We start from the raw sequence: 19,931 nt of genomic DNA on the forward strand, positions 1-19,931 counted from the left end.
AGGCGTGGTATGTGCGTGATTTACCCCAGAAGTGTCTTTGGGTGTCGGTAAGCATCCTTACGTGCCTCTATAGGTATGTGGCAGACACCTTAAATATAGGCCTGTAAAATGCTGGCCTACATTTAAGGCATTTGTCAAGAAAACTAGCTGTGATACTCCAAAGGACGCCAATGAATGATTGACACATGATTGGCGGCCACTTCTTAGGTGGCCCTGAGATTGACGTAATGTCCACCTAATTTACCTCATCCCCTTTTATCAAGCTGTTCTATAGGTTTTTAGCATGGGTCAGCGCAATAAATGCGCCGACACTCATAGACTTAATCAATACCAATAATTGGAAATGAACAACTCATAACTGATATTAATTGGACTTAATTGAAAGTTAGATTCATAACTTAGTAGACTCATATCATGAAGTGGTACACATCTAGTCCATAGCACCTATCTAAAAGTGGGTATGGTTAGGGGGCAGTTTGTGGACTGCGATGCCTAAAACTCTAAGCATAATTCTATACAGTGCAACTAGCTTTTATAGAATCACGCTTAATGCCACACTAGCCTGTGATGATTTCTTAGGCAACCTGGGTTAGCCACTTTTGGAAACAGTATACTGGGTTTGATGGACCTTTGGTCTGTCTCAGTACGCCAATTCTTATGTTCTTATGTGAGCCAAGTATAGAGCAATCCAATTTTTGTGACATCACTGATAAATTTGACTCTTAGACATTGGTGGAATGAGGCATTATGACATCACATTCTCAGCTCTGAAATGTTGCTACTATTTGAGTTTCTGCTGGGTACTTCGGACATAGGTTGATCACTGTTGGAAACAGGATAGTGGACTTGATAGACCTTTTGGTCTTTCTCAATATGGCAATTATTGTGTTTTTAATCAAGCATTTATTGCCGTTATATTAAAATGGTATCCTAGTGAATTTATTTCCTTTTCCTATTCTTTAACTCTTCTTATGTCTTTCAGCGCAGACATTGGAAGGATGGAAGAAAGAAACCAAACACGTGTGAAAGAATTTATTTTTAATGGACTCGCCAACAATGACGGGACAAAAGCTGCTCTATTTACACTATTTCTAGTGATCTACAACCTCACATTGTTCTCAAATGCATCCATCATTATGTTGGTATGGTCCAAGGCTTCCCTCCATAAACCTATGTACATTTTCCTTGGCAACTTGTCTTTTCTCGAAATCTGTTTTACAACCAGCACAATCCCAAAAATGCTTTCTGGCTTGCTGTCTAAAGTTAATTCTATTTCTTTCGAAGGTTGCTTCCTACAATTTTATTTCTTCTTCAGCTGTGGCGCAACTGAACATTTTCTTCTTACTGTTATGGGTTTTGATCGATACCTCGCCATCTGCCATCCTCTCCGCTACAATACCTTAATGAGCAATTACAAATGTTGTCTCTATGCTACTTATTGCTGGATTATTGGGTTTGTCTGGGCTTTGTTTCCCGTAATATTAATATCACATTTGCCATTCTGTGGCCCAAATAAGATTAATCATTTCCTGTGTGATCCTGGTCCTCTCATGGAACTCACTTGTGAGAAAGACTATGCTATAGAAATGGTCATTACTGTATATATCTCCATGGTGATCTACAGTACTTCCACCTGTACTTTCATCTCATATGCTTTCATTATACGAACTATATTAAAAATCCCATCCGCTTCTGGGCGCCGTAAGGCCTTTGCTACATGTGCCTCCCACCTTATCGTGGTGTCCATATTTTTTGGAACTATTATGTATATGTATGTTAGGCCACCAGGGAGTCATCCATTCGACATAGATAAGGTAATAGCTGTGTTCTATGCACTTGTGACTCCATTCATGAATCCAGTAATCTACAGCCTAAGAAATAAGGAAGTCTTGGATGTGGTAAAGAAGATGATGCGATCATCATAATTTATTCTTCTGTATGTAACTCCACTCCTGAAAGATAAACTATGGCTGCCAATTGTGTTTCAACTGAGGTTTACCATCAGAAGGGGTTCTTTTACTAAGCTGTGGTAAAAAGTGGCCTCAAAGCATCCTTACATGGATGCTTCCAATACACGAAAGCTATCCACCCCCACCCCCCATTTTATCAAGCTGTACTGCCGAATATCGTGAGGTAAATGCCAAGCCACTCATAGGAATAGAATGGGCAGATCAGCATTTAGGCCCATAATTCTATAAATTGCACCTTAACTTAACTTAGGCATCGGTAAGTGCCCTACAGATGTCTAAGTTAAGTGCAAACAGCTGTTTAAAAGATCTTTTAAAATAATTTTCAAGGTGCCTAAAAATTGGCAGCAAAATCACACATACAGATGCTCTTTACGATGCATAACATAACTATAGGCGTGGCTAACGCCGGAAGTGGTAGTAGGCACGATTCATATCAGAGCTAGGCGCTGGAAAGATAGGCCTTGAAAACCCTGGCTTACATTTCCAGTGCCTACATTTCACAAAGGCACAATTCTCTAAATGGTGCCTTTATGCGATTGACGTGATCGGCGGCCTCTTTTAAAGTGGCTGCCAACAACAGCTCTATTTAAAAATCCAAGCCTTAGTGTGCTCTGCTGGGCAGCATGCCTTTCTGAAAGGACCCTCTAAATTTGGAAATTACCACAGGATACCTGAGTGCTTTCCAAGATAAGCCATTTTAAGCTGTGGTAAGTGAAAACAGCTTTTTCCACAGCTTAGTAACAGGACTCCTTAATAATGGCAAATTGGGTGTACTGTACAGGTGTCGCTGTATATGCCCCTGTATATGTACTGTACAGGTGTCCCTGCATGTCCTTGTGTAGGCCCTTCTTCCTTAGGAGGCCTCTTTGAGCTGGCATTCTGGCTAGATTCTTCACATCAGACAGCATTTGGAGGTATAGATCCTTCACTTTGGAACTTTCTTCCTTCAGAATTATGACAAGAAACCTCTAGTCAGTGATTCAAGAAAGTTGTAAAAAAAATTGCTATTTAGGCAGGCTTTTAACCTAATCTAGGATATTTTGGGATTATAGTCTATACTTGTATTCTAGCTGATAACATTGATGAAAATATGATGTTTAGAAGTAGTCACATGAGACTGATGTTATGGGCGCCATTTTGAGGTAGGCCTTGGAGAGGCCAGGTGCAATTGGCCATTGCTAATGGCTGACAAACTTTGACCCCACTGGACCCCTTGGACTCACTGGATGTTCCCTAGATCCCACTGAATCCCCCTGGATCCCACTGGACACTCCTCCAGGGCCACAAATTAGTTCTGAGGTAGCTACTAAGGGGTTGGGGGAGGTCGAGAATATATGGGGTGTTGTGTCCAGGGGAAACTCACCACCATACCCCAGAAGCATCAGGCCACAGCTTTTCTCAGCAAGATGCTCCTTTGCGACAGGAATAATGCTACTTTTAAGGTGGCTCACAAGATAGAATTCAGCAACCTGCGGTACACAAATACTACATATATTAAGAATCTCATCATTTTTTTTTATCCCCTTCTTATAACATATATTTTCCTATTCAGCATCTTCACTTCACTCAACCCACAAACAATTAAGATATCAACTCTCCCACCCTATCACTTCTCTGTATCATTCTAAACTTTTTTAGTTTATCATTGGCAGTAAGCTGAAACTTTTACAGAACTGGTAATAACAGTTAACTTTGGATATTATTCTAGTCCTTAAAGATTATTTTATGTTTTTAAATGTAGCAGAGTTATTATTCTTTAAGGTTCTGGTTGCATGATGTTTCTTGCATATTTAAGTTTCTGGACCTGATCTTAATTAAATTCTCTTTAGAAAGAGTATTAATAAAGTCCGAATAAACAAAAATGAAACTATTTCTTGCATTGTGCCGTACCAATAATAACATTGTCCTTGAAAAGCATGGAGAGCTTAAAACCAGCACAAGATTTACATGTATTTCTACATATTCAAATGAACTCACATTGCAGTCACAGTATTCTTTCTTTTCAAGACCTTGGGCAAAACCTAATTCCTGTACCAAAGTTGTTTTAATTAAAAATGGTGAACCTATGATGTGCTGAGTCCATCACAGGCTCATATAGGGGGGCTGGGCACGACTGTCTAGAAGACTGTTCAAGTGGTACATCCCCTCAAGGCATAAGGGAGATTGTACCCCACAAGAAGCAATCCGTATAAAGCTATACATGGTCAGGCACCTGGTTATTTACTAGAAAAAATTTACATTTTTTAAGGCGATTCGTCCACTACCACTAAAGATAACTTCATTGGTTGTGTTCCCTTCAGTACGAGGATGTCTTTACAAGAAATTTTTGCATTGAACAATTGCATATCAGACTCCTAGTTGGGAATCAGAACTGCGTATTTTGTTTGTTTCTATAATTTCATATATGCATTTCCAGAAACTATTAAAGACATCTCTTTTTGTAAAATTCTTAGGAAAGTAAGGAAGATGATATTTCTTTTGTATTTCATTGTAATGTATAGTCTCTTAATGATATAAACCACATCGATCTGGAAGATATTGCAGTCAAGAAATGTATTTTAATGTAGCGTAATTCCGTGGTTGCTGCAGAGTTGTGGGCAAGGTGGAGGTGATAAAGGATATATCGCATAAGGCATTATTCCACTCAGATGCAATGTGGATGGAGAGAACTGTATTGCTGGGTTATGTAAGGGTGTTTTGTTAAAATGTGGTGGATGCCTTAAAATAATGTAAACAGGAATCATGGTAGAAGGGAAGAGGGTGCTGGGAAGCCATAGCCCTGGGCAGATGGTAAAATATACAAAATCCTGAGTGGCACAGCATGTTTACACACGGTGTTTAATGGATACAAGTAGATCAATTTTTCTCTCCGTAAATAATTACAAAGACTAGGCGACACTCGATTAAGTTACAGGGAAATACTTTTAAAACTAATAGAAGGAAAAAATTTTTCATTCAGAGAATAGTTAAGTTCTGGAACGCTTTGTCAGAGGTTGTGGAAAGAGTGGATAGCATAGCTGGTTTTAAGAAAGGCTTGGACACTTTCCTGCAGCAAAAGTCTGTTATTAAGAAAGACATGGGACAAGCCACTGCTTGCATTGGATCGGTAGAATGGAATGTTGCTACTCCTTGGATTTTGGCCAGGTACTAGAGACCTGGATTGGTCACTGTGAGGACGGGCATGATGGGCCATTGGTCTACCCAGTAAGGCTATTTTTATGTTTTTAAATTCTTATCTGTGGTGAATTCCCACCAATTCTCCCTGTGCTTTTTTGGGTTGATATTATGGCAGTTTCCTGAACTAGAGGCTATTGTCCTAGTGGGTTGCAGATTCTGGAGGACTGGTTGGCAGTATGTGTTTTTTGGTGGACAGATGTAGTTTGATGAGGTAGGATGCAGAGTCATTAGCACTGTACTTAGAAATATGACAAGGAGTACACTGGGGAGCTTCCGAAAGAGGACCTTCAGATGTTATCTTACAAGATAACAAGAGAAAGGAGCGAGGGAAGAGGAATGGTCCATTAGTTGAGCTGTCTCAGGGTACATCCATTCATCTTATGTAATGTGTGAGTTTGGTTATGTATATTGTAGCTTGTGTTGTCATAAAATAATGTACTTTATGATAAAAATGCATCACTTTGTTCATTAAAATGTGTCATCTGGCATAAATTGTGTACAAATAAAACTGTTGTTGAATCAATCAGTTGGTTGTACTTGGGAGGGAAAGGGTTATGATTCCGGGCTCATTCTTCCTTCCCCCTCCCCCACAAACTTGTATCCAGTCCCAGAATTGATTTAATATTAATTGTCAACCACAGCTGGAATGGAAAGACCTTCTGGCTTAGGTTGCTCACATAATTACAGAAGAATTTGTAACTTCAATTGGGGACAACACTTCTACAAGTTCAGGATTCTAAGATGACGCAAGACTTGCAGTTTATTCTCACTGGGTACTGCTATCTTGCTAGAAACAACCATTTAAACAGATGGGATGAGGAATGCGACTACCTTTTGAGTTCACTGAAAAGAAGAGGAGTTTTAGGGAGAAGCTAAAGTCATGAGCTGAAGATAGAGGAGTGAAAGAAGTCTGTGTTGCAAGTTTCTGCCATTAATAAGATGGACGATTTGCTCTTGAGAAGCCGGCTTCCCAATATGTCCCATTATCCATCTGCTTTCTAGAGCTGAAGAGACAATAGTCAAATACTATATAACATCTTGGAGTCTAACAGTAAGTGGTGCCGCTTGACCTGTTTATTTTTTCTTTATTAAAACATAGGCTCTTTTGATCAGGAATTCTCTCTTATATACATCACTGTTATATCTTATTGGATGAAAAAATAACAAGTGGTAGAAGTAATTTTATTAAACTATAAAAATTAAATTAAATGTGACTGAAAGAAATACAACAAAATTGTCAATTTGCCTTCAAATAGTTCCACTACGAGGGGCTGCTGAAAGGTTCTCAGCCCAACCAACCTAAATCCTGAGCCACTCACTGTAGCTGAAAACAGTGTCATCCCATTTTGTGAAGTGCCAATCTGCAGAAACAAAATTCTATGTTTTGACATTGTTTCAGATCATTGACTGAAACCTATCCACATCATTCTGTGCTAGGTCAGGCTGAGAACTTTTCAGCACCTCCTCGTAGTGTAAAGAGTTTCAGTCTCTGGTAACCAGAGCTGAGATTGTGATGGCAGAATGCCTCATTCCACCAATAAGAGCCAATCTCATCAGTGATGTCATAATGGCTTAATTGTCCTATACTAGGCTCACTTTTATTATATATGAGGGGGGTGCTGTAAAGTTCTTGCCCAATCAACCCACTTACTAAATTCTGAGCATTATTTTGCCAATGTAGCTGAAAAGAGTTTTGTTAAATGACAATTATTTTGTTAAATGACAATTTACAGAAACAAAAACTCCCTCTTTTGACATTGCTCCAGATCATTGATTAAACCATATCCATGCCATTCTCTTCTCGGTTGGGCTGAGAACTTTTCACCACCATCTTGTAAAGACATTTTTGAAACCTCGGATACAGAAGCACTGATCAAGCCCCAAAAAGCATCTCACTGAGGCAGGTTAAGCAAAGAGACTGCAAAGACAACACACCCAGAGGGAGACCTGTACTATATGGACAGTTTTGCAAAGTTTTGTTTATTGGATATTTTCCTCTTCTTTTACATTATTCAAAGAGGGTCGTGTTGGTAAGATCATTATTTTTTAAAAGTATTAATTATTCATATGGAACTTTTGACGTTCTTAATATAAATGGCAACTGAATTCACCATACAATAAATTAGTTTCTTGAATTTGTTAGTTTGACCATTGCTCATATTATGCACTGTCCTTTATTAATTGAATATTTTCACCGTAAAGAGGTGATGTTTCTATAGAGGTTTGTAGAGAAGAGGCTTATTATATGTTTCTGCTTGTGCCATATTTTATGGCTAAATAACTCTATACAAATGGGAAAAGGGGTCAATGCCTGGCAAGCAGTATCTATCTGGTGGTAGACAGGTACGGTATAGCAGGTTTGGGAGGGGCTCACCATAAATTATAAGGAGGTTATGGTTAAACATCTTAAAGGACAAGATGTCCAAATAGGTTATTTAAAAATAATAATAATTGGATATCTAGTGGTTTCAAAAATGGTTCACCATATCCCATAAGAGAGTTCTGGTGAGATGTTTATGTGGCACCCTTTTTGTGAAGTTCACAGCAGTGCCCTATAAGGTCCCCACTGCTCTGTTGCCATGTCTGGCTGGCCCCTCCCATGTCCAAATGGTCTTGTTCTGGGCGTTTGGGACTTAGACAAATTTTTGGTTGAAAATGTGGTATAAAGATAGACAATCAATGGCCTGGACATCCAAATGATTTTTAAAAATATATATATTCTAGATGTATTTTTCGAGAGTGGACATTTTACCACTGCTGACTTTGGGCAACTAATACCATACGTCCGAATTGGATTTAGACGTTTCTTTTGATTATGCCCATTCACGTATATTAGTATTAGATCCCTAGCATGTGTCAAATTAGGATAAAAACTTGAATAAAAAACTTGCATTGCAACTATGGCAAATTGTAACCTGTTAACTGTATATTATGTATGTCAACCTGTAACCCGTTCTGAGCTTTTTGGGGAGAACGGAATAGAAAATGAAATAAATAAATAAATAAATATTGCAGGATACGTCCAAAGTCGGACTTAGACGCAATATTGAAAATGCCCCTCATACTCTAGATTTATGTGTTATAACTGGACGGGGTCTTCTCTTCTGCTGTTTGTGCTGCATTCATCATTTCATCTATTAAACTAAACTAAACTAAATCTTGGGTTTGTATACCGCACCATCTCCATAGTTGTGGAGCTCGGCATTGTTTACAGGAATTGTAATGAGAAGGAACTCCATGGAAGGGCTAGATGAAGATCAGAGGGGAGAAGAATGTTAGAGGGCTAGGATGTCAGAAGAGGGGGGAGTGTTAGGTTTTGAAGAAGAGCCAGGTTTTCAGATGTTTACGGAAGGGTTGAAGAGCACTCAGGTTTAGAAGAGGGGAGGTAAGGTTGTTCCAGAGCTCGATGAATCTGAAGGAGAGGGAAGTCCCCAGTTTTCCTGGGTGGGAAATGCCTTTTAATGAGGGGAAGGATAATTTCGATTTTTGGGTAGATCTGGTGGTATTAAGATTTGAGGAATTCCAAGAAAGTGGAATTAGAGGAGGAAGGATGCCGTGGAGGATCTTGAAAGTTAGGCAGATGCATTTGAAGTGAACTCTGGAAATTAATGAAATGCTCTGATAAAGTTCTATTTTTCAGCATTAAAAACTGAATTCATGCTTAACTTGCATGTGAGGGACATATACAGGGCTCTGAAGAGCTGTTGACCTGGAAAACCTCTCATCTGTAAAAATGAAGGAGGTCACCAGTGCTGCAACGATTCTCTAATACTGTCTGTGGCCTCCATGGTGTTGTTTTTAGGCCACAGTCTACCCAAGCGGAAACAGGAAGTTGGGTCTGAGGGGATGGACTATGGAAAATGAACAGCGAGGAGTCCACAGACTGTGCTAGAGAATTTCTGCTTTGCCAGCGACCTCCTTGCATTTTTTTTTCAGGAGAGGTGGGCTTTGGAAACTGGTGGGGAGAAGGGAAGAACATTGCGGCCCTGTTTGCCCCCACAGGCCTTGTCTATGATTCTGAGTTGAGCTATTTATGGGCCAGGAGGGCTTTGAATGTGAGGACAATACCTGGCAGACTTTATGGTCTCTACTGTATTCTACAAATGACAGGCTGGAATGAACTTTGACAGCAACTCTGAAAGAAGAAACGTAAAGATGGTACCAAGCGGACTTCTATGGTCTGTGGCCCAGAAATATTAAAGAAAAAAAAAAAGTAAATTTAACCATGAATGTATAATGCGTGTGATTATTGATCAGACTGGAAGGACTGCCCAGGTCCTTTATCTGCTATCATGTACTATGTTACTATATATGTTTTAAATTGTAAAACACACCGAGCAGATTAATATTTGCAACAGTGATATAAAAAGCTTTTAAAATATGTAAATAAATATTTATATATGTTCTCAAAAGGTTTAACTATGCCCATCATTATTTGTCAACTTGATCTCTGGCATTGATGACAAGAATTCTGCTAAGGATCAATGTGCCATTTTGTTGCCTATAAGCCTGAGCTCTTCACATTCATTTGGGTTCTTTGTACCTCATTAGGCTCGTGCTGTGCTAAATGCGAGAGACCACTGAAAAATTCCCAGCCAAACCAAGAAGAGAATGATGTGGAGCCATGAAACTTACAAGTTATTCCACACCTTTCTTGACACTTTTTGTTTCAATGAGGCAAATGTATCTAGTAAATGGGCACAAGTATAAGGAAATCAAACCATTGTGAGGGGCTGCTGACACTTTTTGCTTAATTTCAGATCATTGATAGGAAAAGGGTCAAGAAAAGTATGGAATAGCTTGTAACTTTCATGGCTCCATATCATTCACTTCTTAGTTGGGCTGAGAACCTTTCAGTGGCCCCTCATATTGTGTTTTGTCATAATGCCTCATTCCACCAATGCCTAAGAGCCAATCTCATTGGTGATGGGCCCATTTACTAGATGCATTTCCCTCACTGAAACTAAAAGTGTCAAGAAATATCTGGAATAACTTGTTAAGTTTCATGGCTCCACAACATTCTCTTCTTGGTTGGGCTGAGAACTTGTAGCATACATTATGATGCAAAAAAATGCATGGTTTTGCTATTTAACATATGGCATTTCGCATAAATTGTTCTTTATTCTATTAACCCACCTTCCTAGTTCAGGTTGCTACTGTGGGGCATGCTCAGGCATTCTCTGGTAGTTTTTGCATGCGTGCGATATTCATACACTAAAATTTAAATGCTTTAGCTCTTATATCTTTCAGCTCAGACATTGGAAGGATGGAAGAAAGAAACCAAACAGGTGTGAAAGAATTTATTTTTAATGGACTCACAAGCAATGAGAGATCAAAGGCTGCTCTATTTACACTGTTCCTAATGATCTACAGCCTCACGTTGATTTCAAATGCATCCATCATCATGTTGGTATGGTCCAACACTTCCCTCCACAAACCTATGTATATTTTCCTTGGCAACCTGTCTTTTAGTGAAATCTGGTTTACAACCAGCACTGTTCCAAAAATGCTTTCTGGCTTGCTGTCTAAAATTAATTCTATTTCTTTTGAAGGTTGCTTTCTACAATTTTATTTCTTCTTCAGCTGTGGTGCAACTGAATGTTTGCTTCTCACTGTCATGGGTTATGATCGATATCTTGCTATCTGTCATCCTCTTCACTATACTTTCTTAATGAGCAATTACAAATGTTGTTTATTTGCTGCTTCTTGCTGGATTCTTGCATTCCTCTGGGCTTCATTTCCAGTAATATTAATATCAACATTACCATTCTGTAGCCCATTTAAGATTGATCATTTCCTGTGTGATCCAGGTCCTCTCCTGGAACTCACTTGTGAAAAGGGCTATTCTACAGAAATGTTAATTACTTTATATATCTCCACAGTGATCTTCAGTACCTCTTCCTGTACTTTCATCTCATATGCTTTTATTATTCAAACTATTTTAAAAATCCCATCCTCATCTGGGCGCCGTAAGGCCTTCTCTACTTGTGCCTCTCACCTTATTGTGGTATCCATTTTTTTTGGATCTGTTATGTATATGTATGTTAGACCACCAGGGAGTCATCCATTGAACATAGATAAGGTAATAACTATGTTTTACTCAGTTGTGACTCCACTTATCAATCCAATAATCTATAGTCTAAGAAACAAGGAGGTCATGGAGGTGATAAAGAAGATGATGCGACTGTGATAGTTTATTCTTCTATCTGTATGAGGAGCCACTGAAAAGTTCTCAGCCCAACCAAGAAGAGAATGATGTGGATCATCCAAAAACGTCAAACGAAAAAAACTATATGACAACCTAATAGCCACCAAAGCAGCTAAACTGGACAGACAAATCACCATTCTGTTGTCATCTACCACAGACTACAAAACCTTCAAGAAAGATACTAAAACCCTACTCTTCAAAAAATACATAAAACCTATCTAATACGACCAGTTCCTACCTAAACCCCACCTACCCCCTCTACACCCTTAATATACTCTAATATGCTTCTAACTACCCAACTAATGCTAAAACGCCTCTATTTACCCAACTCTTACCACCTTAAGATCTTGACAACTCTTTGTTAATTCTTATTACCCAACATTTATTGCCTTAAGATCTTGACAACTCTTAGGTAACTCTTATGTAACTCTTATGACATTTCTTATGCTATTCCTGTAAACTTTTATGTACACTTGTATGTAATCTCTGAAAATTTTTATGTAATCTTCCTTGAACCGCAAGGTATTGGCGAAATAGAAATCACTAATGTAATGTAATGTAATCCATGAAACCTACAAGTAAGTTATTCCATATTTTTCTTGACTCTTTATTTCAGTGATGCAAATCTATCTAGTAAATAGGCACAAGTATAGGGAAACCATGCCATTTTGACATCACCGATGAGGTTGGATCTTAGGCATTGGTAGAATGAGGCATTATGACATCACAATATGCGGGGCAGCTGAAAAGTTCTCAGCCCAACCAAGAAGAGACTGATGTGGAGCCATGAAACTTAGAAGTTATTCCATACTTTTCATTTCCAATGATATGAAATGTAGTCTTTATAATAATAAGAACTCCTGAAAGACAAACACAGGCTGTCAATTATGTTTCAGTTGTGGTTGAAGATCACAGGGCTTCTTTTACAATCAGTGGTAAAATGTGGCCTCAGCACATGGGTGTTTCCCACATGCTAAGGCTTTTTATACTGGAAAATAGTTGATTTTTTTTTCTTAAATGAATGGTCAAACACTAATTTCTCCATTAGTGAATGGTCATTAAATTATTGGTGAATGAGCTCTTATTGACACTTATTTTGTAGACAATACGAGAAGTTTATGCTCTAATTCTGTTCTAATGAGTTAGTGCGTGAAAATGAATATGTGCTAATAGATTAGCACAGAAATGCTTACTCTCTACAAAAGACATGCCCCTCTATGCAGTGACGTAGCAAGGGTGAGCGGCGCCCAGGGCGGTGGCATCCCTCTCCTGCCTCCCTTGCTGCAGGCACAATCCCCTTCCCTTTTTAACTTTGGTGCAAGCAGCCACCAACTTTGTCAGCTTTGGCGTTCTCTAGGCACGAGACCCGGAAGTGACATCAGCGAGAGCGCCAAAGCCGATGCAGGCAGCAAGTTGGTGGCTGCTCGTGCCAAAGTTTAAAAGGTACAGGAGGAAGGGCAGGGGCACGTGAGCGGCAGGGCGAGGAGTGGGAAGGAGGGATGCTGGTGCCCCCAAGCAAGACCACGCCTGGGGTGGACCACCCCCCTCGCCCCTCCCCTTCTACGTTACTGCCTCTAAGATAAAAATGAAATCATATTTTTTAGTACATGGTTTTCATACTTACGGGAGGTTTTACAAAGGTGCACTGCAGAGCACTGAATGCTAAATGCCGAGCTGCCCATAGGAAAAGAATGGGTGGTTCAAATTCTTTAAAAAGGTGCCTAACTTAAGTGTCTTAATTGGTTTTAAGTGGTGCAATAATTGGTCATGCGATTAAAAACCAATGAAAAACTCATTAAAAAAAAATTGGCGCCACTAGGTAGCCTATGAGATTAGCACCTGCATTTGTGGTATCTCGCGGTGTCCAGTGATGCCAAAGGCCAGAAGCAGGCATGTTTAGGGGGTGGTGCCAGACTTCAGCATCACTGAGTGCTGCAAGAACTCTAGGCACTCTAAAACCTAGTCCTACATTTCCGGCGTCTAGAGTCCTTGGTAGCCACAATTCTGTAAGTGGTGTCTGTCTATGATTGACATGCATCGGGCACTCATTCCTAGGTGCCTGCTGCGGCAGGTATCACTGGGCAAAATTCTTTAGAAAAAGTGCCTTTTAGGATTCGAAATTACCTGTGGATGCCTGAGTACTTTCCAAGGTAAAATAATTTGAGCTGAGATAAGTGAAAACTAGCTTTTACCATTAGTAAATTGGGGGCACTATAAAGATGCCCCTCTATATTTGCATGCCCTTTTTTTTTTCCTTATGAGCCCTCTTGAGCTGGTAGCTATGTGGCAGTTCTTTTCTATACTAGATTCTAGAGGTATATCTCCTTCACTCTGGAACTCTTTTCTAAAAGAATTATGACAAGAAACCGCTTATCAGTGATTAAAGGCAGGTGTAAAAAGTGACTATTTAGGCAGACTTTTAACCTAATCTAGAATTATTTGTATTTATTTGTATTCAAGCTGATACCATTGATGAAAATATGACCCCTAGCAGTAGTCATGCGAGACTGCTGCCAGGGTACACCATTTAGAGGTCAGCTTTGGAGTAGTCAGGTACGATTGGGCATTACTCCTGGCTGATGCCCCTGGACCCTACTAAATCCCATGGACCCACTGCATGCCCTCTGGACCACACTGGACCTTAATGGATGCTATCCTGAATCCTACTGGATACCCATGGGCCCAACTGGAATACCACCCCTAAAACAATGAGTTGTCAGGTAGCCACTAGTGGGGGGGGGGGGGGATGGATAGGTTGAGAGGCCATACATGGGGGTTTGGGTCCAGGGAAACTCATGGCCACAGCCCAGGAGCATCAGTCCAAGCCTTTCCTCAGCCTCTACTTGAAGGGTATTAACGTAGAACATAATCTTTTCCAGAGAAAGGAAAATGGTAAAACCATTGAGGGGTGGTAGATTCAAAGGCAATGTTAGGAAGTTCTACTTTACGGAGGGGGTGGTGGATGCCTGGAATGCGCTCCCGAGAGAGGTGGTGGAGAGTAAAATTGTGACTGAGTTCAAAGAAGCGTGGGATGAACACAGAGGATTTAGAATCAGAAAATAATATTAAAAATTGCTAACTCTTGATTGAAGGGACATATTATGATTGAGGACTCATGTCAAAGGGAGCTGGTGACTGCTGTGCAATGTTGCCGTTCATATGCAATCAGTTAGATCCCATAAGAGCTACACATGTGCGAGGTGAGGCACTAGGAAGCTGACCAGTGTCAACTTAGAGGGTATTCCCCCCCTCCCAATGACACCAAAAAGCTGTAATAGCTGAGCCACCAACAAGGCCACACATACACCTGTGGACAGGATCAAGGGTGTGTAAGGAACGAATCCTAGGGGAGGGAGGGTAAAGTGAAGCAATCATTGGAGGAAGGAGGTGGCATTGTGGGATAAGGAGCCACCCCTAGGCAGGGATGGAGGACGGGGAGAGGGAGGAGGTGTGTTCCAGGAAGCTCACCCAGTTTTTGCCCTTACCCTGGTATACCCTGGTATATTCTGGTCACGGTTAAGTGTTTGAAGTTAATTGTCTGCAGGAGGCTCCTTGTTTGCTGGAAAGACTTGAAGAATCGGTTCTGGCTTGGATTGGAGGGGATTAGGTGCTTCGCTCAGTCGCTTCGCAAAGGCGCGCGCTAAGTCACCCGACACCCCCCCTCCCCCCAGGGATTGAGGCAGGTGGTGAAAGAGAACACTCCCTCATGCCACACAATAGAGACCACAGTGCATGAGTAAGCTGTAATAGAAAGAGCTGGTGATAGTGATAGGAGGTAGGTGGGATGAGAGAGGGGTGTTTGCAGAGGTGAATGAAACGTGGGGAGACACACAGCAGTGAGAACATAAGTGGGGAGGTTGAGATAAAGATGGTCAGAGTGAGGGGGTACACACACACGAAATTACACACCCTTCCCTTACCTATACACAGGCCGGCACACACTCAGGAACAGCTTAGACGTTGTGAAAGCAGATCTAAGTCAAAACGCTACTTTGAATGCACAGAGCAAACTGATTTACCTTTGGTTATCGTATTTGTACGTTTGGGGGCTAAACCTGCCCCCGGAACGCCCCATGAATGCCCCCATTTTGAATGACTTACATTGGACGTTTTGCGGCGTAGGACGTGCAGCTGGCCGACCTTTGATTATGGTCGCTTGAACGTTTTGCCGGGTAAGACGTTCAAACTCCGACTTAGGCGGTTTTTTAGACGTTTTTGTGTTTTGATTATAAACCCCATAAGTTTTAAAGTTGTATAAGAAAAGCTTATTGATTTGCACAAAACAGAATATAGAGCACAAGCTAAGGTTTGATGATGAATAAAAGCCAGAAAGAGAAACAAGCCTTCAAATAATTTGGCTGGTGGCTGGCTGGAACTGAAGACCATAGAGGTACTTGTATTATCTGAAGAAAAAAAGATTGTTTAGAAAGTAGGCACTTTGAAGTTTATTATATGCCATTGTGGATTGAAGATTGTAAAATAATGTGCATTGGGATAACAATGAACATAAGAACATAAGAAGAGCCTTACTGGGTGAGACCAATGGTCCATTAAGCCCAGTAGCTCATTCTCACAGTGACCAATCCAGATCACTAGTACCTGGCCCTAGCAATATTCCATGCTACCAATACAGGGCAAGCAGTGGCTTCCCCCATGTCTTTCTCAATAACAGACTATGGACTTTTCCTCCAGGAACTTGTCCAAACCTTTCTTAAAACCAGCTATGCTATCCACTCTTACTACATCCTCTGGCAATGCGTTCCAGAGCTTAACTATTCTCTGAGTGAAAAAAATTTTCCTCCTATTGGTTTTACAAGTATTTCCCTATAACTTCATTGAGTGTCCTCTAGTCTTTGTAATTTTTAACGGAGTGAAAAAAATCGATCCGCTTGTACCCGTTCTACTCCAGTCAAGATTTTGTAGACTTAAGTCAAATCTTCCCTCAGCTGTCTCTTTTCCAATCTGAAGAGCCCTGACCGTTTTAGTCTTTCCTCATACGAGAGGAGTTCCATCCCCTTTACCATCTTGGTCGCTCTTCTTTGAACCTTTTCTTTGCTTTTGGTATAAACTGTGTGCAAATAAAGTTGTTGCCAGATGTTATGACTTTTGAATTCATTCCCCCCCCCCAACACACTTGTTGCCAGACTCAGGATTGATGAACTATTAATTTCCAACCTCTTTATTAAGTACTGTCAGAAAAAGCTGGGATGGAACGACCTTCAAAAACTTTTTCTGGGTTAAGCTACACAAATCATTACAAAATAATTAATAACTTCAGCAGGGGACAACACTTCTAAAAGTTCAATATTCTTTGATTACCTAAGACTTGCAGTTTATTCTCCCTGGGTACTACTATCTTGAAAGAAACAACCCTTTAAAAAGATGGAATGAAGAATGCTACTGCCTTTTGGGTTCTCCAGAAAGAAGAGGAGTCTCAGGGAGAAGCTAAAATCATAAGCTGAAAGTTAATGAAGTGAAAGGGAGAAGTCTGGGTTGCAAGTTTCTGCCATTGATAAGACAGAAGATTTGCTGTTGAAAAGCCGGTTTCCCGATCTGTTCCATCAAATCTCTTATCCATCTACTTTCTAGAGCTAAAGAGACAATAGTCAAATACTTCATTACGTCCTGGAGTCTCACTAACAGTAAGTGGATCCATTTGACCTGTTGTTTTTTTTTCTTTTCATCAGGAATTCTCTCTTGTGTATCTATGTACATCACTGCTTATCTCTTGTTGACAGTAAAAATAAGTGGTAGCAGTAATTTTATTAAACTATCATTTATTAACTTTTTATTAAACTATCCCCCCCTTTTACAAAATTGTGATAGCGGTTTTTAGCACAGGCCGGTAGGCTGAATGCTCTGTCAACAAAACAGGGAAGTTTAGTCTAACAAAAAAGGTGTTATCTAGAACAGTGATTCTTAACCTTTTCCTATCGTGTGTCCCGGATGACGGGACATTTTAAAAATGTCGTTGCCATCGTGGATAAAGAGCCAGGAACACAAAATATTTGAATTTACAGACTTATGACTTATTTACATTATGTTTACAATAGCCTAAAATGATAAATGATACAATAGTTACGATTAGAACCAGCGTAACGTAAAATTTATTACGATAGGAAAAGGTTAATCTTTGAATCATGGGCCCTTTTAAGAATCTGATGAAAACTATAGACCTTTTTCCACAGAAAAAATCACATAAAAACAACTTTGCAAGCAATGAATATAATGTACTTTATCGAGATTTGATTGTCTCATACGTATGTGACATACACAGAGTATTATTAAACTTTAAAGTAAACAATAAAAAAACACTCCTTTTTTATGTAAAAAGTAATGGCTACTCATTATATATTCATTGAAAAAATATGATCACATTACCAATGCTTACCAAGACTCACCCTGGTCACTCATGCAAACACGCATACAATACAAATTCTTTTGCACCCTCTTCAGAGCCCTAAATGGAACTGGTCCTAACTACCTAACAAACATACAAAGCAAAAAACTATGGGCATACAAAGCTGCTTAGTGAATATAAATGTTGGGCATCCCTCCTGCTGGGGAAGACTGCGGGAGGGTTTGGGGGATCGTGGCAGGAGAGATTGGGCCCTTGCACCCTCCTGCAAGCATCAGTGGAAGGAGGGATGCCCAATCCCTCCTGCCGCGATCCCCCCCAAACCCCCATCCGTAAGCATTATAGCAGGAAGGATGCCCAGTCTCTCCTGCCGACCCCCCCCTCCCCCGTAAGTTCACCAGCAGGAAGGATGCCCATTCCCTCCTCCTGGCACCCCCACCTCAAAAAAGTTCACCCCCACCAGGACACCCCCTACCCCACCAATGACCTCCCTAACTTCACTCGGACCCCCTGCCCCACCAAGGCATTACTCCTGCTGTGATTATTATGGGTGCGGAGGAACGGGTTTCCTGGGCCACTGAGCTCAGTGGCCCGATCTGGAACTTATACCTGTTTTGATTTGGTCTAAGTCAAAACTTATACGTTCTGTCTAGGCAATCTGTCAAACTTTTCATTTATGGCTGCCAGACGACTAAGGGCTCCTTTAATTAAGGTGCGGTAGGCGATTAACGCATGGAATACCTCGCGCTCAACCGCCTGCTGCGCCAGTCGCTAACACATCCATTGACGAGGCATCAGTTTTTAGGCTTGCCGTGGGGGTTAGCGCATGATGAAATGTCCAACGTGCTAAACCCCGTAGCGCGCCTTGATAAAAGGAGCCCTAAGTATAGGTCGGCCCACATCCCACCCACCTCCCGTCCTACCCACTCTTCCCAAAATGCCCCTCTTTGCTTTGGGCACACAGAGGCAGGGAAAAGGTCTAAGCTGGTTTTAGATACTTCTAAAATCCTGTTCATTATTGGTACTTAGACAACCTGTCTTTTTGATAGTCCAAGTACTGATTTAGGTGGATTTTTAGACATATTGTTTTTTTTTATTATGTACCTCATACTTTAGATTTGTCTGAATGATGGCTGGAAGGGGGTCTGTTCTTTTGCCATTTGTGCTGTATTCATAATTTCTTCTATCACTGAGATGCTCTGATGAAGTTCTATTTTTCAGCATTTTATACTTAACTCATGCTTCATTTACATGTGAGTGACATATACAGGGCTCTGATCAGCTGTTAACCTGGAACTCTCCCTTACCTGTAAAAATGAAAGGAGGTCACCAGCGTGGCAGTGATTCTCCAACACTGCCCATTGCCTCCTTGAATATGTTTCTCTGACAGTCTGTCCAAGCGGAAACAGGAAGTTGGGTCAGTGGTAGGTGGACAATGGCAAAGGGGATCATAGGCAGCATTAGAAAATCACTGCTGTGCCAGTGACCTCCTTGAAATTTTACAGGTGAGGGGCTCTTCAGAACCAGGTAGGGAGAATGGACCCCCAAAAGCTATGTAGCCCAGGGCATCTGCTCTGCTTCCCCTCTCTCCTACTCTAATGCCGGCCCTGCCTATGGTTTTGAGTTCAATTATATATGTTTTACATTCTAAAAACAGAACAATGATATAGAAACCTTTTAAAATATATAAATAGATATTTATACATAGGGTTACCAGATTTTCCATCTGGTAAAAGAAGACTCATGACCCCACCCTGGGACCACCCTGTTCTGCCCCCAGGTCCACCCCATTCTGCCCCATCTCCACCCCCAAATCCAGCCCCATACAAATCTCATCTCTTCGGGCCAGGCCAGTCCAACCCCGGCCCCAATCTCACCAGATTTTCAAAACCTGGACAAAGTGCCAAGTTTTGAAAAGCCATCCGGATGCCTGGACATGTCCTCTATAAGATGAAATGTCCGGGGACATCTGGTAACCCTATTTATACATACTCTCAAAAGGTGTCAATATGCCCATCATTATTTGACAACTTAACCTCTAGCATTGAGGGCAAAAATTCTGCCAAGGATCAGTGTGCCATTTGATGCCTGCAAGCTTTCTGAGCAGCTTTGCATGCATTTGGGTGCTTTGTTCCTCATTATTATATAGCTTGTGCTTTGGTAAGATAACATGCATTATGATTAAAATGCTTGGATTTGCTACTTAACATGTGGCATT

The 19,931-nt window shown here is 40.7% G+C and overlaps 2 protein-coding genes across 2 annotated transcripts; both read left to right on the forward strand.

Moving 5' to 3' along the window:
• The first annotated feature begins 998 nt into the window (after positions 1-998).
• LOC117349698 (olfactory receptor 11G2-like) lies at positions 999-1,925 on the forward strand. The gene has a single exon (XM_033923292.1). It carries the CDS (start codon positions 999-1,001, stop codon positions 1,923-1,925), a length of 927 nt encoding a protein of 308 aa, XP_033779183.1.
• An 8,488-nt stretch (positions 1,926-10,413) lies between these two features.
• On the forward strand, positions 10,414-11,337 carry LOC117349699 (olfactory receptor 11H6-like). Its single transcript, XM_033923293.1, has one exon. The coding sequence runs from the start codon at positions 10,414-10,416 to the stop codon at positions 11,335-11,337; it is 924 nt and encodes a 307-aa protein (XP_033779184.1).
• The last annotated feature ends 8,594 nt before the right edge of the window (positions 11,338-19,931 follow it).

This window comes from Geotrypetes seraphini, chromosome 16 (genome assembly GCF_902459505.1).
Source record: "Geotrypetes seraphini chromosome 16, aGeoSer1.1, whole genome shotgun sequence".
Taxonomy (NCBI): domain Eukaryota; kingdom Metazoa; phylum Chordata; class Amphibia; order Gymnophiona; family Dermophiidae; genus Geotrypetes; species Geotrypetes seraphini.

Bases quoted from the DNA above. Each gene is read 5' to 3' on its own strand.
- LOC117349698 (XM_033923292.1), top strand. From the start codon at position 999: ATGGAAGAAAGAAACCAAACACGTGTGAAAGAATTTATTTTTAATGGA.
- LOC117349699 (XM_033923293.1), top strand. From the start codon at position 10,414: ATGGAAGAAAGAAACCAAACAGGTGTGAAAGAATTTATTTTTAATGGA.